At 39.9% G+C, this 24,847-nt stretch overlaps 2 protein-coding genes across 8 annotated transcripts in view; one reads left to right on the top strand and one right to left on the bottom strand.

Annotated features, from left to right (window-relative positions):
- The window catches only part of ulk4 (unc-51 like kinase 4), a 105,392-nt gene extending 102,022 nt beyond the window's left edge, over positions 1-3,370 (bottom strand). For all 7 annotated transcript variants that reach the window (XR_005208892.1, XM_037785236.1, XM_037785239.1 and 4 more), the window contains exons 1-4: positions 3,225-3,370; positions 1,362-1,500; positions 508-607; positions 60-199 (exon numbers count right to left, since the gene is read on the bottom strand). Coding sequence is in view for 6 of the 7 variants with exons in the window: in XM_037785236.1 (XP_037641164.1) it covers positions 60-199; positions 508-607; positions 1,362-1,499 (378 nt within the window). In the remaining variant the exon portion in view is untranslated. The remainder of the gene's footprint in view (positions 1-59; positions 200-507; positions 608-1,361; positions 1,501-3,224) is intronic.
- A 17,600-nt stretch (positions 3,371-20,970) lies between these two features.
- Positions 20,971-24,847, top strand: part of trak1a (trafficking protein, kinesin binding 1a) — a 51,678-nt gene continuing 47,801 nt past the window's right edge. Inside the window, exon 1 of the mRNA XM_037785247.1 lies at positions 20,971-21,193. The gene's annotated coding sequence lies outside the window, so the exon portion shown is untranslated. The remainder of the gene's footprint in view (positions 21,194-24,847) is intronic.

Here is a 24,847-nt window from a genome sequence, read left to right as displayed (position 1 = left end):
TTATCATCATTTTGCTGTTGTATTGTTAGTACTATATACACATGGATGCAGATGCAAACCTTAGCAGGGGTCAAGTCAGAGGAAATTATTCCTGATTCATGGATGTGTTTCAGTCCTTTGACCAAGTCCCATCCAAACCTCCTCACCACATCTTCAGACAGACATCCATCATGACCAATTATAGACTCCAGGGAGCCACCTGATAGATAGATCGATAGATAGATCAATGGATAGATAGATCAATGGATAGATAGATAGAGCAAGACTGACAACTGTTGCATTGTTTAAAAAAAAAAATCCATCCTGCGTAAAGAATGTGTACAATATAAACTTGAAAGTGAATATGTCATTAATCAAATAAACCAGAATATAATACTATTTGTGAAATCTTATCGGTTTTACGCTGCTATAAGATGCATTTCTCACTCCACATCTGTTGATGCCAGTACGTTATTACATCTAATGGTGCATGACTGGTCATCAGGAGTGACAGAGATAATTACTGACCTGTACAGAGCTCCACTACCAACCAGAGGTGGCTACTTGTCTCATACCACTCATAGAAGCATACTATGTTTGGATGATCCAGATCATTGCTGAGACGTACCTAACAGGGGACAGAAACAAGACATCATTAAGTGTGTACAATAGGTATTCTTTATTGCAAGAGTCAAAGTTCTATCTTAATTGAATTCACATGCAGTATCAGTATCATGGGGATGGATTGGCCACACACTCCGGAAACCCGGTACCAGCATCACCAGGCAGGCCCTTAGATGGAACCCACAAGGCAAAAGAAGGAGGGGCCGGCCCAAGAACACCTGGCACAGGGACCTTGACACGGACATCAAACAAAGCGGGCTGACATGGAAACAACTGGAGAGGAAAGCCCAGGACAAAAGACTCTGGTGGACTGTGGTCAACGGCCTATGCTCCACAAAGGAGCGATAGGTTTTGAATGAATGAATGAATCAGTATGATCTCAGTCAGGACTGTTTGGGAGACAATGTTGATAGAAATTTGGGAAACTTGTTTTTTTCTGATTACAGCATACTTGTTTTTTTTTCAATCTTAGATCGATACAACTCTTAACAATCTTTAAACCAGGGATTCTCTTACAGGGGAGAACATTTTCCAAGGACCCCCTCATAATCGTAACGCTTAATACCATTTGTACTCTTAGACACCATTGAAACTATTTTTCTATTTTCCCCTAAATACTTCAGACTTCATAGTTGGCGATTTCATGCCTCTCCAAGCTGCATGAAACCATACTAAAAGTTGTGAACTAACTAACTAAAAAGTATGAAAATGTAACAGATGTCTTAAATAAATGTATACAGTTTAAAGAACTATCCTACATGGTTAGTGATCTCAGGTCTCTTGGCTTTGTCGGCGCAGATGATGGCCACATAGTTGAGATTGCCCTTCATTCTTCCTTTATAGACAACAGAGCTACTGCCTGCCCCAAGTTCCTCATACAGGATGAAGTTCTCCATCCTGTGGAGAAGGAGTAAAAGGTCTAAAGTCATCATCATTAGACAGTATAAAAAGTTGAGAGAGGAGTTTGTCATCAATGAGGAAAAGAAGAAGAGAAATATCAGACATAAAACCAAATATACAGTATTTTATGACCTTAGCTTTATCATAAATGGTATGCATTTGCTGTAATGTTATCCACTTTGGCAGAATAAATGCGATATTTGCAATATATTGTTGATACATTTTAATTAGGGCTGTCAAAGTTAACGTGATAATAAGATGTTAACGCAAATTTATTTTAACACCACTAATTTGTTTAATGCTTTAACGCAACTTGCGATTTTTTAGATTGTAGCGGGCTCAGTTTTAAAGCTACAGTTAAGATATTGGCATCAGACGAAACTAGAAAAACCATGTCATACTAGCTTCAACGAAAAACTGTCATGGTCATTTTCAAAGGGGTCCCTTGACCTCTGACCTCCAGATATGTGAATGTAAATGGGTTTTATGGGTACCCACGAGTCTCCCCTTTACAGACATGCCCACTTTATGATAATCACATGCAGTTTGGGGCAAATCATAGTCAAGTCAGCACACTGACACACTGACAGCTGTTGTTGCCTGTTGGGCTGCAGTTTGCCATGTTATGATTTCAGCATATTGTTTTATGCTAAATGCAGTACCTGTGAGGGTTTCTGGACAATATCTGTCATTGTTTTGTGTTGTTACCTGATTTCCAATAATAAATATATACTTATATTTGCATAAAGCAGTATATTTGCCCACTCCCATGTTGATAAGAGTATTAAATACTTGAAAAATCTCCCTTTAAGGTACATTTTGAACAGATTAAAAAATGTGCAATTAATCGCTATTAAATATTATTTTAATTGTTTGACAGCCCTAATTTTAGTACATACATTTTTTTCAATGACCATAACCTGAAACATGCTCAAGTTGTCTTTTATATGGTTTGCCATCAGCAGACATCAATCTTTATAAAGAAATAACACAGGACTAATGTTACATTTGAAAATGGCGTCATGAATTTATTTTATCAAGGGTCAAACAAATCAATAGATATAGCCTCCATACATCCTGTAACTTGCTGGTCCTGTTCAGTTCACCATATGAGGAACTCACCAGAAGCTTCACTTTAAGACACCTATCTGTAACATGTACTGGCTCATTACGATGGCAGCTCATTAGCTGCAGCAGACCACCTGTTGGACTCTGACGGCTTGGTTTGATGGGAAACACTGTCATACAATACTTTGAACTTTCAGCCTGCTAGCAAATCAAGCTCCACTTAGCTTTATTCAATGGGCATGTTTGAGGTAGCTGGTTAGATAACTCACCTTTAACTGTCATGTTAGAGACTAACGGTTGACGGTTAGAGGCTAACGGTTGACGGTTAACGGTTCACTTGTATTTACTACCGCTCACGTTTGCTTGTGACAAGACGGCTGTTCGGCTAGTCTGCGATACCCTAAAAACTAACGCAGTTAAATGAAACCGGCGTGAAACTATACACAGAGCCACAACAATACTTAACCTGGTTAATAATGTGTTTATTAAACACATTATTAACCAGGTTAAGTATTAACTAAGTATGACGATCGTCATACTTAGTTAATAATGTGTTTAATACTCCTCATACTTACTATCAAACTACCTGCTAATGATGTGTATAACACTGTTCATATTGTGTTAATAATGTGTTTAATACTGTTCATACTTACTATGAAACTAGCTGAAAACTTCCCTCTTCAACGACCCGCCGTTGGGTTTGTTGGGTTTGTTGGCGGAAGCGGGCTGGAACAGGCCATTCCAACTGGAAGAGGGGAAGTCTGGAGTTCTTCAGATAAAATTAAAGCTAAGTTGTATTAGTTTCGACCTGACCGCCTCCACATGGTATATTCCGGCGTCGCTAGGATACAAGAGCGTTCCAAGCCCTGGAAAATACACACACACACACACACACACACACACACAAATAAAGTGAAATGCACAGAGAATGTACATCTATATATTGTATATATTGTAACTGCAGCTGTCTTTTAACATCTCTCTGTCTGTCTGTCTGTCTCTCACACACATCTCCTGCTCCAGCTCCAGCTGTGTGAGGCGCTGGTTGAGCAGGTCTCCTATCATGATCTCCACATACTGTATGGATAACTGGAGCCTGAAGTTGCTCTCTGAGTGCGAGTTGACTGGACCTCTTTCAGTGTGAAACGCACCTTGGTGCACAGACCTTAAAACCTGTAAGATTTACTGAAGATGAGAAGTGTACCATTTCCTGAGAGCACATTGTATTCTACAAAATAAAAGCAAGAAATACATTATTTTTTTAAATGCACATGGTCTCCAGTCTATCACAGGGCTGACACATAGAGACAGATGGTAGATAAAAAAAAAAAACACATGAAATCAGAGGAATGCACGCATTAGACAATATTACCTGGTTTATTCATCAACTATTTCTTTTAATTTTGCTTAATGAAGTTTGACAAAAAGAAGTAAATAGATTTTTTTTTGACAGTTACTTGGAGAGTCTGGAAGACAAATAGGCAGTAAAAAATGAAAAATATAAACCCACAATTGGGGTCGTCAAGGTAACATGATATGTCACTGCAAAGTGCTGTCCCATTCATATTTATACCATTTCAAGCCCTCGCAGCCTCTCACACTCAATCATTTACCTAGTGATGTCAGCCTAGTCCCCGAGGGTTAAGGGTTTAAGGCCTTAGGGGCGGGTTACATTACTTAAGTCGTAATGTAATGACAATAAAGTCATAACTTCACAAGAAAAAAAGTTGTAATATTACAAGAATAAAATCATAACTTTACAAGAAAAAAGCCGTAATATAACGAGAATAAAGTCATAACTTTACGAGAATAAAGTCATAACTTTACGGGTAAAAAAGTCATAACTTTACGAGAATAAAGTCATAACTTTACGGGAAAAAAATCGTAATATTACGAGAATAAAGTCATAACTTTACAAGAAAAAAAGTCTTAATATTATGATAATAAAGTCATAACTTTACAAGAAAAAAAGTTGTAATATTACGAGAAAAAAGTCATAACTTTACGAGAATAAAGTCATAACTTTACAGGAAAAAAAGTCGTAATATTACGAGAATAAAGAAATAACTTTACAAGAAAAAAAGTCGTAATATTACGAGAATAAAGTCATAACTTTACGAGAAAAAAGTCGTAACTTTACGGGGAAAAAAAATCGTAATATTACGAAAATAAAGTCATAACTTTACACGAAAAAAAGTCGTAATATTACGAGAATAAAGTCAGAACTTTACAAGAAAAAAGTCGTAATATTACGAGAATAAAGTCATAACTTTATGAGAAAAAAGTCGTTATATTATGAGAATAAAGTCCTAACTTTACGAGAATAGAGTCATAACTTTATGGGGAAAAAAAGTTGTAATATTACGAAAATAAAGTCATAACTTTACAAGAAAAAAAGTCATAATATTATGAGAATAAAGTCATAACTTTTGAGAAAAAAAAGTCGTAATATAACGAGAATAAAGTCATAACTTTACAAGAAAAAAAGTCTTAATATTATGAGAATAAAGTCATAACTTTACAAGAAAAAAAGTCTTAATATTGTGAAAATAAAGTCATAACTTTACGAGAAAAAAGAAAATAACACGTAAAATTACTACTTTATAATATTAGGACTTTATTCTCGTAATACTACGACTTAGTAATATTATGACTTAATTCTTTAAATCTCCGATTTATTTTTTTTCCTCAATGGGGCCCTAATACTCCATCGTACCATTGACCTACAACAATGATAAATAAAAATGAAAATGTAAACAAAAAAACAGTTATTCATTTCCATTTCTAAAACTCCACAGAGAGCCACTGGAGAGGGGCTAAAGAGACGCAGGTTGCTGACCCCTGCCTTAGGTGTGACATTGAGATTGACCCCTGCCTTAGGTGGGACATTGGGATTGACCTCTGCCTTAAGTGGGACATTGGGATTGACCCCTGCTTTAGGTGGGACATTGGGATTGACCCCTGCCTTAGGTGGGACATTGGGATTGACCCCTGCTTTAGGTGGGACATTGGGATTGACCCCTGCCTTAGGTGGGACATTGGGATTGACCCTTGCATTAGGTGGGACATTGGGATTGACCCTTGCCTTAGGTGGGACATTGGGATTGGGCCTAGTTATCTCAGAAAACTTGAATTACAATATGCTGAAAGGTTAATATGGAATTTTTGAAAAATAATGCCAAAAACATTCTGCCTACTGCAGGTTTTGAGTATTGTGAGCAAAACAGACCACTAAAAATAAAAATATGAATGCAATTTATTTTGAAATGACTCCCACCGGATGTAGATGTCTATGTTTGTCCTACTTTGTCTCCGCTCTGCTCCGCTCAGCAGCTTTGTCTCCATCCAGAGACAGATACTCACTCAGCCCTGTGAAGGAAGTCTAAAACCAGCTGGTGAAGTGTAGAGAACAGACAGAGAACAGACAGAGAACAGACAGGACTGACTCTGAATCACAGCTGCTCGTTGTCCGCCTGACTGTGGCTTCATGTTGATGTTGTGACCCCGGTCTGGTCTATGTCAGAGTGTGTCCTGTTGTGGGTGTCCTCCTCCTCCTCCTCCATGCTCGGGGTACTTACTGTAGGTTAGGTCTGACTCGGTTAGGCGTGGCAGAAATAACTAGTCCGGGGTTCAGGATCAGGTTGTGGTCAGGTTAAGCATCTCAGCAGACGACTGGTTGTGGTGAGGACTAAAGTTGTGATCAGGTTCATGTGAGGGGGGGGGACACCTCACCGTGGTGGTCGCATGGTGGGACATGCTGGGACATTGTTGGATATCTGAGTCGCGCTGAGTGAACCGCTGATCGTCTTCAGTTTGTCACCAAACAGAGAAAAGGAATTATTCTGCCTCTTCAACGAAGTCTACTAAAGCGGTAAGAAGTGTTTAGTGAACTTTGTGTGTGTCAGATGTAAAGTTTGATGGTGATATAATGAATATAATGAGGATAGTGGAGCAGGTGCAGGGTGAACCACGGTCTGCTAACGGTCTGCTAACCGTTACACTCATGCTATAGAACTTTCTACAGGCACTTTTTAACCCATCTCCATCAGTCAAACTCCGAGCTTTCCTCTTTTTAAATGTATTTTGACTGATGTCTGATCTAATGACGTTACTAAGTTACCTCTGTTTTCTACACAGAAGTCACTTTGTCTGACTCAGAAGTGAAAATGTTGAGCCTCGAGGCTCAACAATAGGATTAAAAGCTGCCCACCACGACCTGCTGATCAGCAGGTCGTGGTGGGCAGCTTTTAATCAGATTGATTTCAGGTTTAGTGAGGACTAATCCTATCACAGCAGATCTCATTAAAAGTGACTGAAGTCTCCATAAGCAGTCTGACTGATAAGTATCACAGCTATACCTCTCAGAGACGAACTTTGACCTTTAATGTCAAGTAGAACATGTTTATTATCACTCCTCTGCTCAGACTGTGGGATCATTAACAATCACACTTCTGTCTTCTAAAGTTGTGATACCTGTGTACCTTTCATCACCACACGGTATCTTTCATTCATATATATATATATGTATATATACATACAGTATGTATATATACATATATATGTATATATACAGTATATATATATATCATTAGTATTACTATTATTATTAGTGTTGTATTAACCTATACTACATCTATATTATTATTATTATTATTATTATATCAATTCAATTTCAATTCAATTTATTTTTATATAGCGTAAAATCATAACAGAAGTTATCTCGAATATCCTCGAATATCTTATTATATCTTCTCATATAATTTCTTACATCTTCTTGTATTATCATATTATACAGCTTTACTACTATTATACTATTACATGACACTACTGTATCATACACTATAATATACACTACTATATTCAGTACTCGTGCACTATTTGCACTACCATTGGCACACTGTCACTGCACTGCTGTACATGTGTTATCTTATTTTAATTTTAATTTACTTTATTCTATTCGATCTTATCTCTTTTTAAGGTGTATTGGTGTTGTGACGTGTTGTTTAAGCTACTGGATGCCTACATTTCCTTTGGGATCTATACGGTATCTATCTATCTATCTATCTATCTATCTATCTATCTGTGTATCTACCTACCTATCTATCTATCTATCTATCTATCTATCTATCTATCTATCTATCTATCTATCTATCTATCTACCTACCTACCTATCTATCTATCTATCTATCTATCTATCTATCTAATAGATAAGTGATGCTACATTGACCCATTTGTGCCCAAAGACTATTTAGTATGAGAAGGAAAAAAGCCACAACATTTGTTCTGATTAGTCAAAAGTCTTGACATTTGGTAGAAAAACATACTTTGGGCAAGTATTGAACAGTACAACTTTTTAATTTGTTTTTTAATTTTTAGATCACATGAAGAAATCACACTTTTATTAATAGTCATTGTTAGTATTTTTGGAAAAAGAAACAAAAAAAGCATATTTATTAAGTATTTTCCATATAATATATATTTTTTTACACTGCATATGTATGCAGATCTTTGATATTCAACTTGTCATGCGTTCATAGATATCAAATACTTGATTGTGCTCCTTGTAGTTTCTGAGATACAGCAATTTTCTTATCATACTATATTTAGTATTTGTGCACATGGGACTACTGTTTTTCCTATTATGTCTATTATAGAGTCTATTCCAAAAACAGTAGTCCCATGTGCCCAAATACTAGATATAGAATGATATAGCCAAACGGTTTGACTGATTTGGAAAATGTCTTGACATTTGTGCTTGAACACTTCCACCAAAGGAACTTCAACATTTCAGTAGTGGGCACAAATGGGTTAAACATAAAAGTCACCATTATAGATCCAAAGATAGCGTTTAGCTTTCCAACCTCTATGCATTGTGATGCATGTACTGTACATCTGTTAGAGGCATTTGTTTGTTTTCTTTAAATGCAGTTAAACCCATTATTCCTTATTGATTCTTCATTAAAACTACTATTGAAATAGATTTAGCTTATTCAGATTTCCCATGGAAGGAAATGTAGATAATGAGCCTCAGGCCAGGTAAAGAAGGCTTGTGAAGCTTTACCTAGATGTAGATTGTGGTGAAGAGGTTGCAACACAATATCATAAATTCAAAGGTATGGAGGGGTCAGTGATTTTTATTTGACTACTCTGCTGAGGAGGAGGGTTTCTCAGCCAGTCCTGAGAAGCTAAATAAGGTCCCAGTCGTCTCTGCCAACCAGCAGCACATGATCTGTGGAAGGTCTGAGTACCGTCTCACTGCTCTGACACACTGCAGGCCTCACTGTGTACACGCAGACTGACTCCTGACAACGTTCACACAACCAGAAGCTGGACCTGAACGGAGAGCTCCAATGTCCCACAGATAGATAGAGCGACTGACAGATGGGCTGTGGGGGGTGTTTGTGCCTATCTGACCTCACTGTCTCACTCTAAACACACACACACACACACACACACACACATTCAAAGGCTTGTAGCATATGGGAAATCACTTATGGTTAGGGATGTGCGATATCAATACTTTATTTGTCGAATTGGCTCTTTAATGAGGAGATTTTTGCCTTAGCAAGATTTATAGCAAATGCATGGAAACTAAGACATAGAACACTATCCATCATAATAAGATTGAATGTCCAGACATTTTCTAATTTTCTTTCTTTGAATTTGTAGAGCTGTATGTTTTGACTGGTCATGTGGCCATCTTGGTTGTTGTTGTTGTTGTCCAGTGCAAGCCCCCAGGAAGAGCGCCGGTCGTTGATCCCAACTTTCGTAGAGGCCAAACGGCGGTACTGCAACTTCTGTGTCCGTCACGTGATGCATTGAGCCCAAAAATAATTTTCCCCATAGACTTACATTGGGAAAGAGACGTCTGTAACTCAGCGGATAATTTTTTTTGAGGTGAATCAACTCCCCAGTACGAACACTCTAATAGCCCTTATTTAAAAAAATATGTTTTTAAAGTTGTAAAATGCACTAAAAGCTGAATCCAGAGTTATTTCCCTTCCTCCGTTCATGTGAATGAGACCCAGACCGAGGCTGGAGCGCAAGCCGTGACGACGGCGTGACGTTGGGACCGAGTCATGTGACCGAGCAGACGCTACTGCGCATGTTCCATGTGCCCAAGATTTGCCAAGATCCGGGTACTTTTCCAGACGGAAGTGGAGCCATTTAGGCTTCATGCTCCACTGAGCAACTCTCATAGGAATGAACGGAGCCCCGCCTCCAACGCTGTATCCAGTTCTCTTAATACATCCATGGTCCAGTGTCTTGTAAGCCCATGTGGGCTGGGCACCAACTGGTGCAGGACACTCAAAAAACAAAAAACAATGACTCAATGTAACCCTGCTACTCCTTTCAATGAGCCAACATGAGTCTCGTACTCAAGGACTGAACAGCATGCATTCATTTATTTAGGTATTCTACAAAATAGACAAATATATCAATTGACGACAGTGAGTGGTTGTGCTGCTCTGTCAGCACACAGAGACTGATGACCCGATAGTATATTGGTAGAAATTTCTATGAAAGGGTCGAAAAAGTCAAAGGTTGCTTTTATGTGTGGATGAGGCCCTCAATATTAACTTCAAGGATCTTTTACTGCACACTAAAGTAGCTTTATGGATTCATGGCTCCGAGTTTCAGGTTGAATTTTAAAAATAGTTGGCGATTAATTCAATAGTTGACAACTGGTCGATTAATCGTTGCAGCTTTATAAAAATCACAAAGAATCTGATGGAAAAACAATAAAATGAAGCACAATACAAATCACAAGAAGAAGGGCTGGAGTGAGCATGTGCGTGAGGAGATGATATCACTGGGTTGCCTTTGGGATTGCCTGTTGTTTGGCTGATCATGACTGGGACTGGACTGATCTGTTGGCACACTGATACTATCATACTGATATTATACTGATATTACTGCCATTTATTTCAGCAATAACATGTCGGCACCTACAAAGTTGTGAAGTAATAGCCACAGTGACTTTTATACAGTCCTCAAGATTATCACTTCTGTTACACATTAACTCTACGAGCAGAAGTAAGAAGACATTCTAAACCAAAAATACAATGTGGAAGACAAAAAAATGATGCTAAATCCAATAGTAATCTAATGCAATCAAACTATTTGGAAGCGAAATAAAGCCTGTACATCTGCAAACAGGATGAGGTATTTTTAGTGTCAGCGTTACAGTTCACTGAACTGAGCTGAAGTGATGCAGCTGTCTGTGTGAAGCACATGGACGGGAGGTTCTAGTGAATCATGCTGAAGAGTGTGTCTGTGTCAGACTCAGACCTATAGGACAAACTTTAATCTCTTTAATGAAGAAGGAATGCCAGATAGATGGATCTTACTGCACTAGATAGATTACTTACAGTGCCGCAGTCGCTCAGAACTTTGTATATTGGATTTCAGATACTTAATGTGCCAGAAGATTTGTTTTGTCTTTTGCTTCCCACGTGTGGGAAAATGTCTTTATGGAATCAACAAGAATAAAACAAAACCATATAAACTTGAACCCAGGTCTTACACTGTAGTCTCTGGTCTCTAGTGGTTGATAAACTCAACCTGGCAGAGCTGAAGGCTGACAGATTTAGCAAGACTCCTGTACTCTGCCAACTTTGTTCAATCCCAACAGGACGATGCATGAGCCATAGTTAAAGAGTGTCTCTGCTATGTTTTTGGCTTTTCTCTGTCTTCCTGGAATAATAACTAGAGATGGCAGACCTTGGACCTGTTGCATAAACTTAGTTTAAGACTTGTGCCTTAGACTGGTCTTAGATTGTCAGGTTAGACTAGTATAATTAAGCCCGTCTGTGCCGAAATATTAAGACTGACTTCATTTGGGGAAAGTTAGCCACCTCTCCCTGTGGCTATAAGCCCGAGGTGAGAGCTAATTTGATCAAATATTCAACTGTTAATACATTACTTTTAGCTCATTTTTAGCTAACTATTTCAACTGTTTATCCATTTCTTTTTGTACCATATTCTTGAATTGTTTCTGAACATCTTTAGCGGTTCTAACGACCATTGGATTCATGCTGTTTACCTTTTCTGTTATTTTCTCTCCTAACATTACTTGGTGTGGTGTTGGTGTTGGTGTGGTGTTGTTGTGTTGTTGTTGTGGCTGTTGCATCTGACCTTTTTTCTCTTCTGTGAAGTGTCTTATTTCACCCATAATGCATTGTGTGACAGACTATGTAAGCCAATCTTACATTAGTCACTCATAAGGAAGTTTTATGCAACAGGTAAATTTAAGCATCTATAGCAAGTCTGACTTAAACTTCTATTTAAGACAAAGACTAGGTGTGTTTTGATGCAACTGGCCCCTTGTTTCTGTTCCAGTAATCTGCCTCTCTCTTTCTTACATTACTACCTCCATCCCTCCATCCCTCTATCTCTTTCCTCCCTCCACCTCTCTATCATTCTATCTCTCCCTTCCTCCATCCTCCTCCTCATCTGTCTTCTTCCTGGATGTGATTTCCTTCTTTCTGCTCAGTGTGATATGAAAGCATGGACAGTCCAAACAGGCCGTGCTGTCGCACATACAGTCATGAACATCCTTCAGCCCTTTTCCTCTTTACTTTGCTCTTGAAGAACAAAGTATGTTCTTTTTTTCCCACTAGCACAACTCTCTTCAGCCAGGAGGTGTCCTGACATTACATGAGGGGATCTGTAGGATTTCAGAAAGGATGTCTCAGCTTCCTCTGATGGATCATGTGACTCGTTGGACTTTAAAATCCACTAGCAGCTTCCTTCTTCTCATCTCCCCTTAACTTCTCTCTTTGTCTTCCTCTTTGTCTCTCCTTCCTGTGAAGACACTTGAAGTGAGACTGTGTGTGTCCCAGTGAGTAATATTATCAGATCTCTTTAGTCTGACAAAAAGAGATCGCTAGATTTGAGTCTGCAGGAAAACAAAGAACTTCTTTTCATATTTGCATTTGAAAGTGAGATTGAGTATGTCACATGCAGGGAATAGGCCTCCTATAGGAAGAGATATGCCCCCTGTATGCCTGTTCCTTTTGTCTAAACCCCACTCTGCTCACCATCAACCAATCACATCACTGAGATCACTATTCAAACATGCTTTAGTGATGCAAATAGCTCGACAGGACAGAGCAGGTCCACTTTGCAACTTTAAACTAGAAATTTAAAGTTGAACTGAGAAGGCAGATTTCAATCTTGGAACCCATCAGCTATCGTTCTGAAGACTGATAAGCCTTCGGGGACAAGGGGTTATATATCTGGGGTTCCGGTGTAGCCAGCGGATATCTGGGCCAAGACTTCCTCTTCCGTGCGCTGCTCATTGTTTACAGTCTGATTAGCAACTTGAGATGCAAGTCTGGAGTTTGAGTTTAGAGACGACGTGTACGACAGGATTGTTTCACAAGTTTACAATCTGATTTTAACTCAATAAAAAGCTACATCATCGTCAGACGATAGCCGGTGGGTTCCCAGGTTGCATTTCAGCCAATGCGTTCCGCCTCTTTTGCTCTCCACACGGACTGTTTACCTGCTTTCAACCAAAGCCTGCTCCAACGTGATTGGTCGATACTACTCGGACTACAAACGGAGACCAGAACGCTTCTGATACCAAAATCTTGTCCAGTTGCCTACTACATATGCACACATGAATACAGAATCTGTTTATAGAGATTAGGCCGACTTTGGTATAAAGTAAACTTACTTTATATCAGATAAACCAGTAATGTTTGTTTACAATGACAAATAGATTTGTATTATTCTGTGCTGGTGGTGGATGGCCTTCATTTATCTTGAAGGTTCAAGAATTTTGTGATTGTGTCAGTCAATCAATTCAATTCAATAAATTGAATAGAAAAGTTACAGACCCTGTACACATCTATTAGATGACTGTCCGGTAGCTGGTCGCTATGGTTAGAGAGCTAAGGAGAGAGAGAGAGAGAGAGAGAGGTCAGTCCAGCTCAGTCTGTACATGAGAGAGGTTAATCTAATCAGTGACAGTAAAAACATCATGTATGTGCCGTGCGTGTGAAGGACCGTTTAATATTTAGCTTTTTATAGAAGCCTTTTTCTTTTACTTGTGTCTTTTACTTACTTGTGTCCTCATACAAGAAGAAACAAGTCATCAAATAAACTGTTCTGAACGTACGTACAGATAAAGACGATTAAATAAGACCAAAGGGCAATAAATCATTTACAACTCTTATCAACCTTTGCCACCGACTAAACATTTAAACCTGTGACACTGATAGGTTTTTGAAATACAGCTTATTTTGAGACCATAGTTGCCCAAAAAATAGTATACCTAACAACCAGTAAATAATAATACAATTAATACAAAACATTAGGGCTGTCCTCCACCAAAGAAATTCTTAGTCGACTAACACTCGATACGATTTTGCTGACTAGTCGATCAGTTGATTTAATCGACTGTAAAACTGAGTTTCTCCACAAATAATCACACAAAAGCACCACTTTAAATCTTTTTTATGAAATAAGTCATTCAGCATGAAAAAGCATAAAAAAATGAATAAAGAAAAGAGCAAACGACAGATTAATCGACTATGAGGCTGCAGCTCTACAATCACTAACAATGTCTATAAGTTTTGCAGATGTAAAGTTGGATGTGTTTGTCAGTTTGTACACTATTTACAACCATAAATGACAGCATTTATTTTCTTGAGTCATGAGTATTAATTAAAACCCCAATAAGATGACATCCTTACAATGGCACAACATTAGATATATGTAATATTTCAATATAAATCCTCACCGCCGCCTATCTTCTACGAGTTCTACTCTAGATCTGAGTTGTAAAGACGAGAGCAATATTTGGACAAATTATATTTTGATGCTTTGGCAACATTGTTCTTAAAACTTTAATGCCAATAAAGCTCCTTTGAATTGAGTGTGTGTGTTAAGTGGAGACTATGAGAACAGTTAATGTAAGCCATAAGTTGAATGTTAATGAAGGTTCGTATGAATGTATGAAGCCAAGCAAAGTGATAGTGATGCAGAACATTACCAGCGAACCGCTGAGCAACAGAGTCTCTGCCATAGCAAGGTTTATCAGCTCTGTATTACCTATTTCTTTAGTGAGTTCCATCTCTGATAAATCTTATTGTTTTATTGTTTGCTCCTGAGTAAAATGACTGATTGTTATTGATCGTATCTCTGGTCAAACAGAGGAGTATTGGAGTATTGATCGGATCCATTGATCATAAAGTGGCTGACAGGAAGGTCTGAAGCCTGGACTGACCTTCATTTCCAGCCTGACTCCAACATTTTGTTAGAAGCTGGAATTTCTATTATAAAAAAATTGCATTCTTAAATCCACAAAACCCAGTTGTGTGATCTTACTTAACAGGTGCTGCAAGTTCTGCTGTAAAACAAACACAGACGCTGAATGGTTTTCATGCAAATACTATGATCCTATTAATACTAGAGAACATTTTCCTACACACATACACTTTCATTTGCTTTGTTAATATGTTGAAGCTCCAGTAGGGCAAGCTTACAGAAGGTGTTTTTCACATCGTCTGATAAGAGAGAAAAGAACATGGATGAAATGAAACTCGACCCAATCAAGCCAGAGGGAATTACAGAGAAACTTGAGCCCAGGCTGAACCCGTCAGATCAGGTCGTGATCCATCAGGTTCAGGCTGACAACAAAAAGGTGTGTACTAGGAACATTTAATCAAACAGTACCTGAAGCTCTGTGCTTTTATACATGGCTACTGTTTAATGAAACCTTTTCTGTACACAGGATAGTGTTGACATTACAGTACCAACGTTTACTCTCCTGATCTCAGCTTCTAATAACTGTTGGTTTTATGGCAGGAGGATTTGATATGGTGGTCATCTCACCACGGTGATGTGATGGAGGTTTTTACATGTTTACAGCCGACATCTCTTAGTTTCTAATGACTGAGCAGGAATAGGGAGCCCCTGTCACCCATCTGTCACTAAGGCTCTGACTTGACCTAATATGTCTTGAAGCTGATTTTAGACTCCTGAGTGTTTCATGGTAAAGAACATTCAGAGGAAGTTGTTTGGTGTAGAGTACACAGTGTTTCCTGTCAGTCAGTCACAGCATGTGGTTCTCCTGATCACAGACAGACGGTTCTCCATCAGCGTGACCTTCTATACTCCATTAGCCAGGACACGTACGTATTGAACAACACCACTCTAAGTCAAAGTGCTCTACATGATCAGCTATTGAAAGTAAGGAAACCCCCTCTAGCAAGGACAAACCTCTAACCCCTTACTTCCGGGTTATGCGGCCCAATGAATATTCACAGTAGTGTTTCTCCCGCTGGCCCCGCCCCGCAAGTTCCCCCTCCACCCGTAGAAAATCGCTTTTCTCCGCTCTAGGAAAGTTTTACAAATATAAAACCTCCGTGAATCAAAAATTCGGAATAGAAAGAGTCATAATTGACCTTGTTTGCTGTTCAACAGTTTTACATGTCTCTTTTACAATGGTAGTCTATGGGGAGAATACAGGAGGATTCTTTGCTGCAAAACCGCAAGTGGCCACTGGAAAAAATTGGAAGCAAGGCTAAGTGACGGCACCGTATCCAGGTCATGGATGTATTAAAGGTCACCTATTATGCAAAATGCACTTTTCCATGTCTTTTAAACATCAATATCTGTCCCCAGTGTGTCTACAGGTCACCATAGTATCATAAAAGACCATCCTCTCTCTTTTTCTCCTGCTCCGTTTGTCCGGAAATGGGTGTAGAAAATCACTTCTTTTTTTCCTTCTCTTCTGACGTCATTAGAGAAATGCAAGCCATGTAAGGGTTTCCTGGTCGAACCAGAGAGAACCTTCAGTAGCTGACCCCGCCCCACACTCAACCGAACTATGAGCAAAGTAGCTCCTGTTAGTCTGCAAGAACCAGCAGAACAGTCTTCATGTACTCCCATCATCTAAATATAACATGCTCTTTCACAAAGGCTTTATGTAATTACACTGTTTCAACAGGTGATATTTATATATTATATATATTTGATGTCATGCATGTAGAAGAGTAGGCTACAGGTAGTAAATAGTGACTGTAAGCAACACAACACGTTTCTGTTTCACAGTCAAACTTTATTTGAGTAGACAGATGACAATATTAATTATTCACAGCATTTTTAATCATCCCACCTGTTAGTTAGTTATGTTGACCAGGTACAGGAGAAAGTCTTTCAGCTCTGGTAAACTACGGTAAGCTAAGCTCCGGTGGTCTGTAGTCATGGTAACACAGAGACAGCTCCTACTGTAAATAATATACCATTACTCTGATCTTCCATACATTTATCAGGTGTCTTTTAGCAGAAATAATGAACTGACTACTGTTTCACATCTTCTATTTTCCACCCTGATGGTCGCTGTGTTTACACACCGTCTCATAGCGGTAGCATGTAGCTAACCCATTAGCATGTAGCTACATGCTAACGGGTTAGCTCTGTATCTCCATGTAAACAGAACTATTTGCTCACTGCTAATGTTTTCTGGAGTGACTCTGTGTTGAGTACGTTTGATTGACAGAAACGCTGACCAATCAGAGCAGAGTGGGAGGAGACAGGCTGTAAATCAGGATCTCTCAGACAGAGGCTAAATGCAGGCTGAGTGAGAGAGACACTATGAGGAGAATAAAGGGTTTTTGAACATTGCAGCATGTAAACATGTTCTAGTGCAACATTAAAATACATCTATTAACCTGGAAATGAGCATAATATGAGACCTTTAAGAGAACTGGATACAGCGTTGGAGGCGGGGCCCCGGTCATTCCTATGAAAGTTGCTCATTGGAGCATGAAGCCTAAATGGCTCCACTTCCGTCTGGAAAAGTACCCGGATCTTGGCGGATCTTGGGCACGGAACGGCGCGGAACGGCGCGGAACAGTGTCTGCTCGGTCACATGACTCGGTCACGGGGTCCCAACATCACGCCTTCATCACGGCTTGCGCTCCAGCCTCGGTCTGAGTCTCACTCACATGAACGGAGGAAGGGAAATAACTCTGGATTCAGCTATTAGTGCGTTTTACAACTTTAAAAATAAGGGCTATTAGAGTGTTCGTACTGGGGAGTTGATTCACCTCCAAAACAATTATCCGCTGAGTTACAGACATCTCTTTCCCCATGTAAGTCTATGGGAAAGAGTCTTTTTGGGTCCAATGGCATCACGTGATGGACACGGAAGTTTTAGTCCCGCCATTTGGCCACTAAGAAAGTCCGGATCGACGACCGGCGCTCTTCCTTGGGGCGTGATCCAGGTCTTATTAAACATCTATGAGCCTGCCAAGATGGATCTTTGTGATCACGTGATCTCATGACATCGTGAGAATCCAGCTGCCATGCAAGGTTAACAAACCTCAGCACGCTAAAGCTGCTAAAAAGTGCTGCAGAGTTATGTTTCGTCACAGCACCCAACAGCAGACAGGCCAATTATAAAACTTTAAAACCATATTGATTAAACCCTGTTTAACTTACATCAATAAACTTGGATTTACTAAACTGAGATTAATTGTGTAACAGAGCTCTGCTTAATTTAAAATCTGGATTTACTCATTTTAAACCTAGCTTTGCTAAACTCTGATTAGAACTACTCTTAGAATAAATGAATCCCTGTTGGTGCGACCCATCCTAAAGAAGGGTTAATGTTGTTTGTTAGCTGTGGATGGAAAGAGCTTTTACTGACGGAGGTTTGGGTGGTGCAGGCAGCTCTGAGAATGAATGTCTGTGGTCGGTGTTGTAACGTCCATATTGTTGCAGTCAGGAGTCACTGATTAACAGAATGCATTGAGAAACCATCTGTGGGGGGGGGGGTTCATCATTGTTTGACAGACGCTATAGACTCAGAATAAATACTAGTTGCCTGTTCACTGATGGACATACAGTATGTTGGGGGGGGAGTGTAACTAGTGATTACCTTCTTTATCTCTGTGTAAGGAAGTATAATAATTATAATTGTTGTTCCTGTTGTGTGGCAGCTACTGGATATCATTTTAATTTTCCATTAGAAAATGTGCCTGTTTGGACCTAGAATAACTAGAAAGAAAGTGGGAAACCACACCTTGTCCCCGGTTACTGTTGTTCTGGAGCACCGGCTTCATCGGCCCATTGAAGTCCTCCACTTCCTCTAAAATCAACCCGGCCCTGCCATTGTGAGCGCTGCTGGAGGACAGTACAGGGTGGGAATGTTGTGGCCATAACATGTTAGATACTGGTGGTACTGTTGATCCTGGTACTGCTGAACTTTACCTTGAAAACACAGAACTGTTTGGTCAGCATCGCTGCAACTAGAATGACATCATTCATTGAGGGCTTTAAAGTGGTTCTGTTTTAAAGAGATGCAGAGACTTTTCTTCTTGATTAGTCACCTCCTGGGATTCTGAATAGGGGTTGGTGTGTTTCATTTGCAGTCAGATTAGAACTTCAAACTTTTCCATCCTGGTACCCACCAGGCTAGAAATGTTTAGAAATGTTGTTTTAGTCATCAGAAAGACTCCTGACCTATCAAAGAAACATGTCATTGCAGCTTGTCATATGTTCTGCAGTGACTGTATGGTTTGTTGTCATTAGCAACAGTGTTTGGATGTCCTTTACTCCTAAATAATGGAAACTGCAGCCTCAATTCTACTTCCCACCAGGCACCAGGACCTGACTCAATACGTCTAAGAGGAAGCTGGGGTGGAAAAATAAAGACGAGTGTGTAGATAAATACAGGAGAGAGGAGGATGGAGCATAGAAAGTAGTAGAGAGAGAATACACAAAGTAGAGAAATGGAAAAACCACAGCTGTGTTTCAATGATGCTAGTGAGTGAGTCCAGGTGTACATATCAAGCAGCTTGTCTTGACGTGTGTGTGTGTGTGTGTGTGTGCGTGTTTTTGAAGAGTTGACTATTAATAGAAACTTATCTAAGTTGCTCTTTGCTGGGCTGGCAGCGTGCTGAGAGATATGAGCGTGTTGTCTTTTTGTCTGTCAGCTAGGTGTTTTGTATTATTGTAGCTCACTGAATTTGGTTGTTTATTTCATTGATAGCTGAGTCTCACTCGTATATATAGTGCTGTTTATATAGTGTCCTGCTGCCATATAATCATCCAGAGGACCAGCTACTCACTAAACACAACTCTTACTTTTATCCTAATATGATGTTTTTTACAGCTATATTGTCTACTGTATTTATATCATATTTTACTGAATGATATGCTTTGTTAGATCTACTCACTAGATTCTTATTGCATCCTCTCTATGCTATTCCTTTAGATTAAAAAATACACTAAATGAAGAGTTTATTAGGGGCGCCTGCACAATACAACAACATTGCAATAAATCCTGTTTTTGTGAAGCTGTTCAGTTTTGGTTGTCGATGTGTCAGAGAGATGTTGATTCAGTTCTGTGTTGATTTTGAGGCCGTAGTTAGTGGTGTTGGTGATGCAGTTACATTGAGAGGTTTTTTCTAACTACGTCCACCCCCATTATGAGTTTGACAGAAGAGCTGAAATGATTACTCGATTAATTGATTAGTCATTCTACAGAAAAATACTCTTTTGATAATCGATTAATCGTTTCAATCATTTTTCAAGCAAAAGTAGTGAAAGAATGCCAAATCTTCTCTAGTTCCAGGCTCTCAAATGAGAGGATCAGCTGCTTTCTTTTATCATAATTCATCGTCAACTAAATATGTTTGAGTTTTAGACTGTTGATCAAACAAAACGAGACATTTTAAGACGTCACCTTGGACTCCAGGAAGTTGCGATGGCAATTTTTTCACAATTTTTTTGACTTACGATTAATCTATTAATCAAAAAAATATTGGCAGATTGATCAATAATGAAGATAAATTGTTAGTAGCAACCCTAATTGATAGAAACAGTGCTCAGTCTAATGCAAACCAATCCAATACCACAACTAACTACACAACTGTAAACAAGCAGAACATTATAAGCTTCTCAAAGATATGATTTATTACAAGGCTGATGTACTGGATTATATTAGATTATACACCTAATAAACTGAGTCATGTCTGTAATTATCTACACTTTAGCGTACGTACTGTTTACTGTCAGGGTGACACCATGTCTATAAATACTACTGCTCACCCGATGAGTGAGAAAAAGACGGAGGGTTGTTTCAGTTAAATCATGTTTTTTATTTATTTATTTAATGCTATTATATTTATTGTTTTACATATTTAGAATCTTGCTATATTTTTATGGATCTTTTTGCATCTAACATGATTTAACCTAACAATTTTCTGTCTTTTGCTGTCTCTCCCCTCTTCCTCTTTCAGGTATGCAGTGAATAACCTCTGTACATCCAAGTGTGTGGTTCTGGTTCAGACTGCCACCTGTCCAGTGCTCGAGACATCACCACCAGTTAGGTCCGCTCCAGTCCCAATGGCTGGTCTTGCTTTAAATCGGTAACCGCTCGGCGCCAAGCTGGACCCGAAGACGTCGCCTCCCCACACCTGTTCCTGCTCCTCTGCCCCGCCCCCTAAACAGTCTTCCGAACACACCGGGAGGCTCCGCGACCCGGGGCTCCGACTGGCCTGCGAAGAGGAGGAAGAGGAGGAGTATGTCAGTGAAGCAAGTCTGCCGGCTGCACTCCAGGAGTTCACGGCCACCTACAGAGATGCAGAGACCATCACTGGTAATGTTGCATGCATACGTTTATAACCATCGGTAGACACAACTTACTGGAATCCATTTGGCAGTGTTGAATCAGTGCTAGATGCATACATATTATACATAATTCAGCTGTCAAAAATACTCTCCTTCAATAAAATAGTCAATAAAACTGTATCGAAGCTGTATATCAGAATTGAACCCAATTCAAAGTATTCAGTAATAACAGTCCACTATCTGTAATGGTTCTGGACTCAGCTGGGAGGAACATTGTAGGCTGAGGGAGCTGGTGTGATGGTGAGATGGTGAGAGTGAGGCATGTGGCGCTGTGAGAAACTCTCCCTCTCTGTGACCCTTTTCTAATGTCGCATCCTGTCAGTGAAGCAGCTCCAGGGGACCTCAGCTCTGTATATGAGAGGAGCTCCCAGTGGACTGTCTCCGTCAACTCCTTCTTCTCTTTGTTTCTCTCACCACTCATCCTTCTCTCCAAGCGAGCCGAGGGGACACTAATGTCTCGTCTACAGTGGTCACAGTTTAGCTGTTCTGTGGCCTGTCTCCTTCCTCTTTACAGTCTGACTGAGCCCAAATATCTGGCAGACGCTTTTAACAACTGAAGTGATAAAAGATGAATGGATATTGATTCTAATGTTTTTCTTGTAGATTTAATCATGCAGCAGATTGTCCCAACCAGGAATCGCACAAACACTAATGACAGACAAACCTTTTACAATCGGAATGTTACGACAGACTCCAGCAGAGAGTGTGGGACTACGATGTAGGGATGTCCATAATTAACCGTTTAACCGTTAACCGACATTAAGCATTTTAACCGATTAACTCTATCGGATAAAACGGTTAAAAGAAATGTTAATAATTAACTCAAAAGCTGAGCGGCTCAGAGGAGCTCTGGTCTCTGGCTCGTTTGAGCGGAGCGGAGGAGTTGTAGTTTCGTAGCATTTATTCACCGACAAATAAACTGTACACACACTGCTACACCTACGTTCACAGCTAGAACGCCACCAACAACCTCACACTCACCACCAACACACACACACAGTCTGTTGGAAACTCACTAAAGTTACGCAGACTACGTGTGCGGCGGCGAGCACGAAGCCTCCGGCAATGCTAGAGCTGCTAACGTAGCACAAATACACACACTGTTTGTTGGACACTCTCTAAAGTTAATCCGGGCAGACACACAGCTGACAACCTGCTAAACTAAACTAAATGTGTGGTGGAGACTTTTACTGGGAAAGTGGCTGCATGTCCGCGACACTACACGCAGCATCGTAGCTGCTAAGTTAACGCTCCCGGACGGTGAACTGGAGACTCCCGTCAACCAATATCTGTTGTGCTCCTGCAGCTAGTACGAGACACAAATGTTGTCGGTTATCGGTTAATAATCGGTTAACGAGGGTCGGTTAACGGTTAATAATCGGTTAACGAGGGTCGGTTAACGGTTAATAATCAGTTAACGAGGGTCGGTTATCGGTTAAGAACATTTTTCAAACTGAGCATCCCCACTACGATGCATGGACATTACACTGTCAGTGGTCCCCGACCTTTTTACTTAAGAGACCCCTTTTCTACCATTGAGTTAACTGACAACCCCTGACTGAGGGACATATTTTATTGATATTTCATATTATATTCAATGAATAACAATAACAGTACAGAACAACTGATAAACTGTACAATTAGTGAACACAGTAAGTACACTAAAGAAGTTTGTCTAGAACGTGCGATTTGGATACATTTTGAACAGATTATTTCCTGTGAATATTGCATCATTCATACTCAATAGGCCTCTTTTTTGACAAATTCAGTGTAGGTTCTTCCTGACGCTTGGCCATTGTTCTTTTAGCACTGGTTGTTTTAACTGCATACTTGCAGGCTGTTTAGCAGAGGGGAAGGCTCTGTGAATATAACTTGTGTCCAGGTCTTCACCGTGCCCTTATCCTGAGAGACCTTAAATAATAATCCAAACCTTAAAAGGAACAATCTTATATATTTTTCTTTACAGAAATTTATGAAATTCTGAGATATATATTTGTATATTTAAAAAAACAAAAAACAAGAATCCCTCGTGACCCTCCATGAAGCTTTGGTGACCCCTAGTAGGGTTCGGGACCCTCAGGTTGGGAACCAGTGCACTAAGTGAATCCTTCACACCATCTTGCGTCTCTTGTGATGAAACTTCTCAAGACAATTGTTGAGTGCAGCAGTGCTATGCTTCTTTTTAAAGAGGCACTGCACACTTCAATGTGTTTTTTTGAGCCGTAAACTAAATGAAATGACTGTACTGTGATGAAACACATCAATGCTGCTATTAATATTGACATTTCTTACCAAATTTATAAAAATCTGCATTTCAAGGGCTGAAAATGTCTCAACACACCACCTAAATCAGCCTGGAACTTTGCAAGGCCAATGTTGAGACAGAGCCGACCGTTTGGGACTAATCTACCTCATGAAATGATATTAACGCCCTCTAATAGGTCACTGAGTAACTCCTGCCTCACGTAACCCGCAACCTGGGTGGAGTTAGGCTCAGACCTGGAGCTTAGGACCCTGAGGAACCGTAAGGAATGGGGACCAGAGGAAGGGAAAGGGAGCTGGCCAAAAGCCACTTCAACAAGGCCATAAGGGTTGCCAAGCACTCGTACAGCAGCAGACTAAAGAGTCAGTTGAGCAGTGATGGAGACTATGGCCGTTTCTTAGACACACAAACAACAGGAAAAGACCCTTTCCTAGCACACACCCTCCCACCCTTTACCATGATCTCAGTTCCTTCCTACCCCAGTATGGATTGGGCAAGAGCCAGCATGCACTCTGGAAAGGTCAATGAGTCTATCACAGGGCTAACACATACAGATAGATGACCAGTCACAACTACAGACCATTTAGAGTTGTCAGTTCACCAGTTGGTGGAAACAAGAGCATCTGAATGTCCTGTCATTGACATTTAGCACAACCACAGTGAGGCCAGAGCTTCTTCAGGAGGATCAGTTGCTGACTGCTGTGTGTAGATTTGTGAAGTCCCTGCACCGGGAGGGGCGCTAACTTTTTGTATGGTCACTGGATCAGTGCGTTAATGGCTACTTCCTAATGCATGCTGCTCAACCATGCAGTATAGTGTAGTCAAGTACAGTAGCACCGCATAGCTTATCTGAAGCTCATTACTTCCAGTTTTGTTAAACTGGGTCAAGTGTTAGAGAAATTTAGCAGTAAATGTAAGAGCTTGATTATTGTGTTGTATTATACTGCAACCTGTTATTTGTCTTTAATATTCAGCAATGTATACACCATAGACTACACAGTATATAAGAAGTAGACGTAGACATCGTGACGTCACTCATTGGTTTGTGGACTGCTGTTTTGAAGCCTCATCTTGGTTTTTGGCCGTCGCCATCTTGTTTGTTTTAAGCTAAGTACAACCGAACACTGAATAAGACATTTTTAGGCAACAAAAAGGTTATGATTAACTTTGATGAAGTGAAAACACTGTGAAAGGGTTAAAGCTGTTAGACGAAATCACGGACAACTCCCTGACCGGACAACGTGGTAGCGACCTGTCAATCATGAGGTAGCCCCGCCCTAAAGCATCCCCTGCTTTATGGTTTATCTGACTCTAAATGGGACCATCATTTACTAAATGAACATCATGCTGTATTGAAGA

The sequence above is a fragment of the Sebastes umbrosus genome, chromosome 11 (genome assembly GCF_015220745.1).
Source record: "Sebastes umbrosus isolate fSebUmb1 chromosome 11, fSebUmb1.pri, whole genome shotgun sequence".
NCBI lineage: Eukaryota > Metazoa > Chordata > Actinopteri > Perciformes > Sebastidae > Sebastes > Sebastes umbrosus.
The sequence above is the reverse complement of the archived record's forward strand: the minus strand, read 5'-3'. Positions and strand labels throughout refer to the sequence as shown.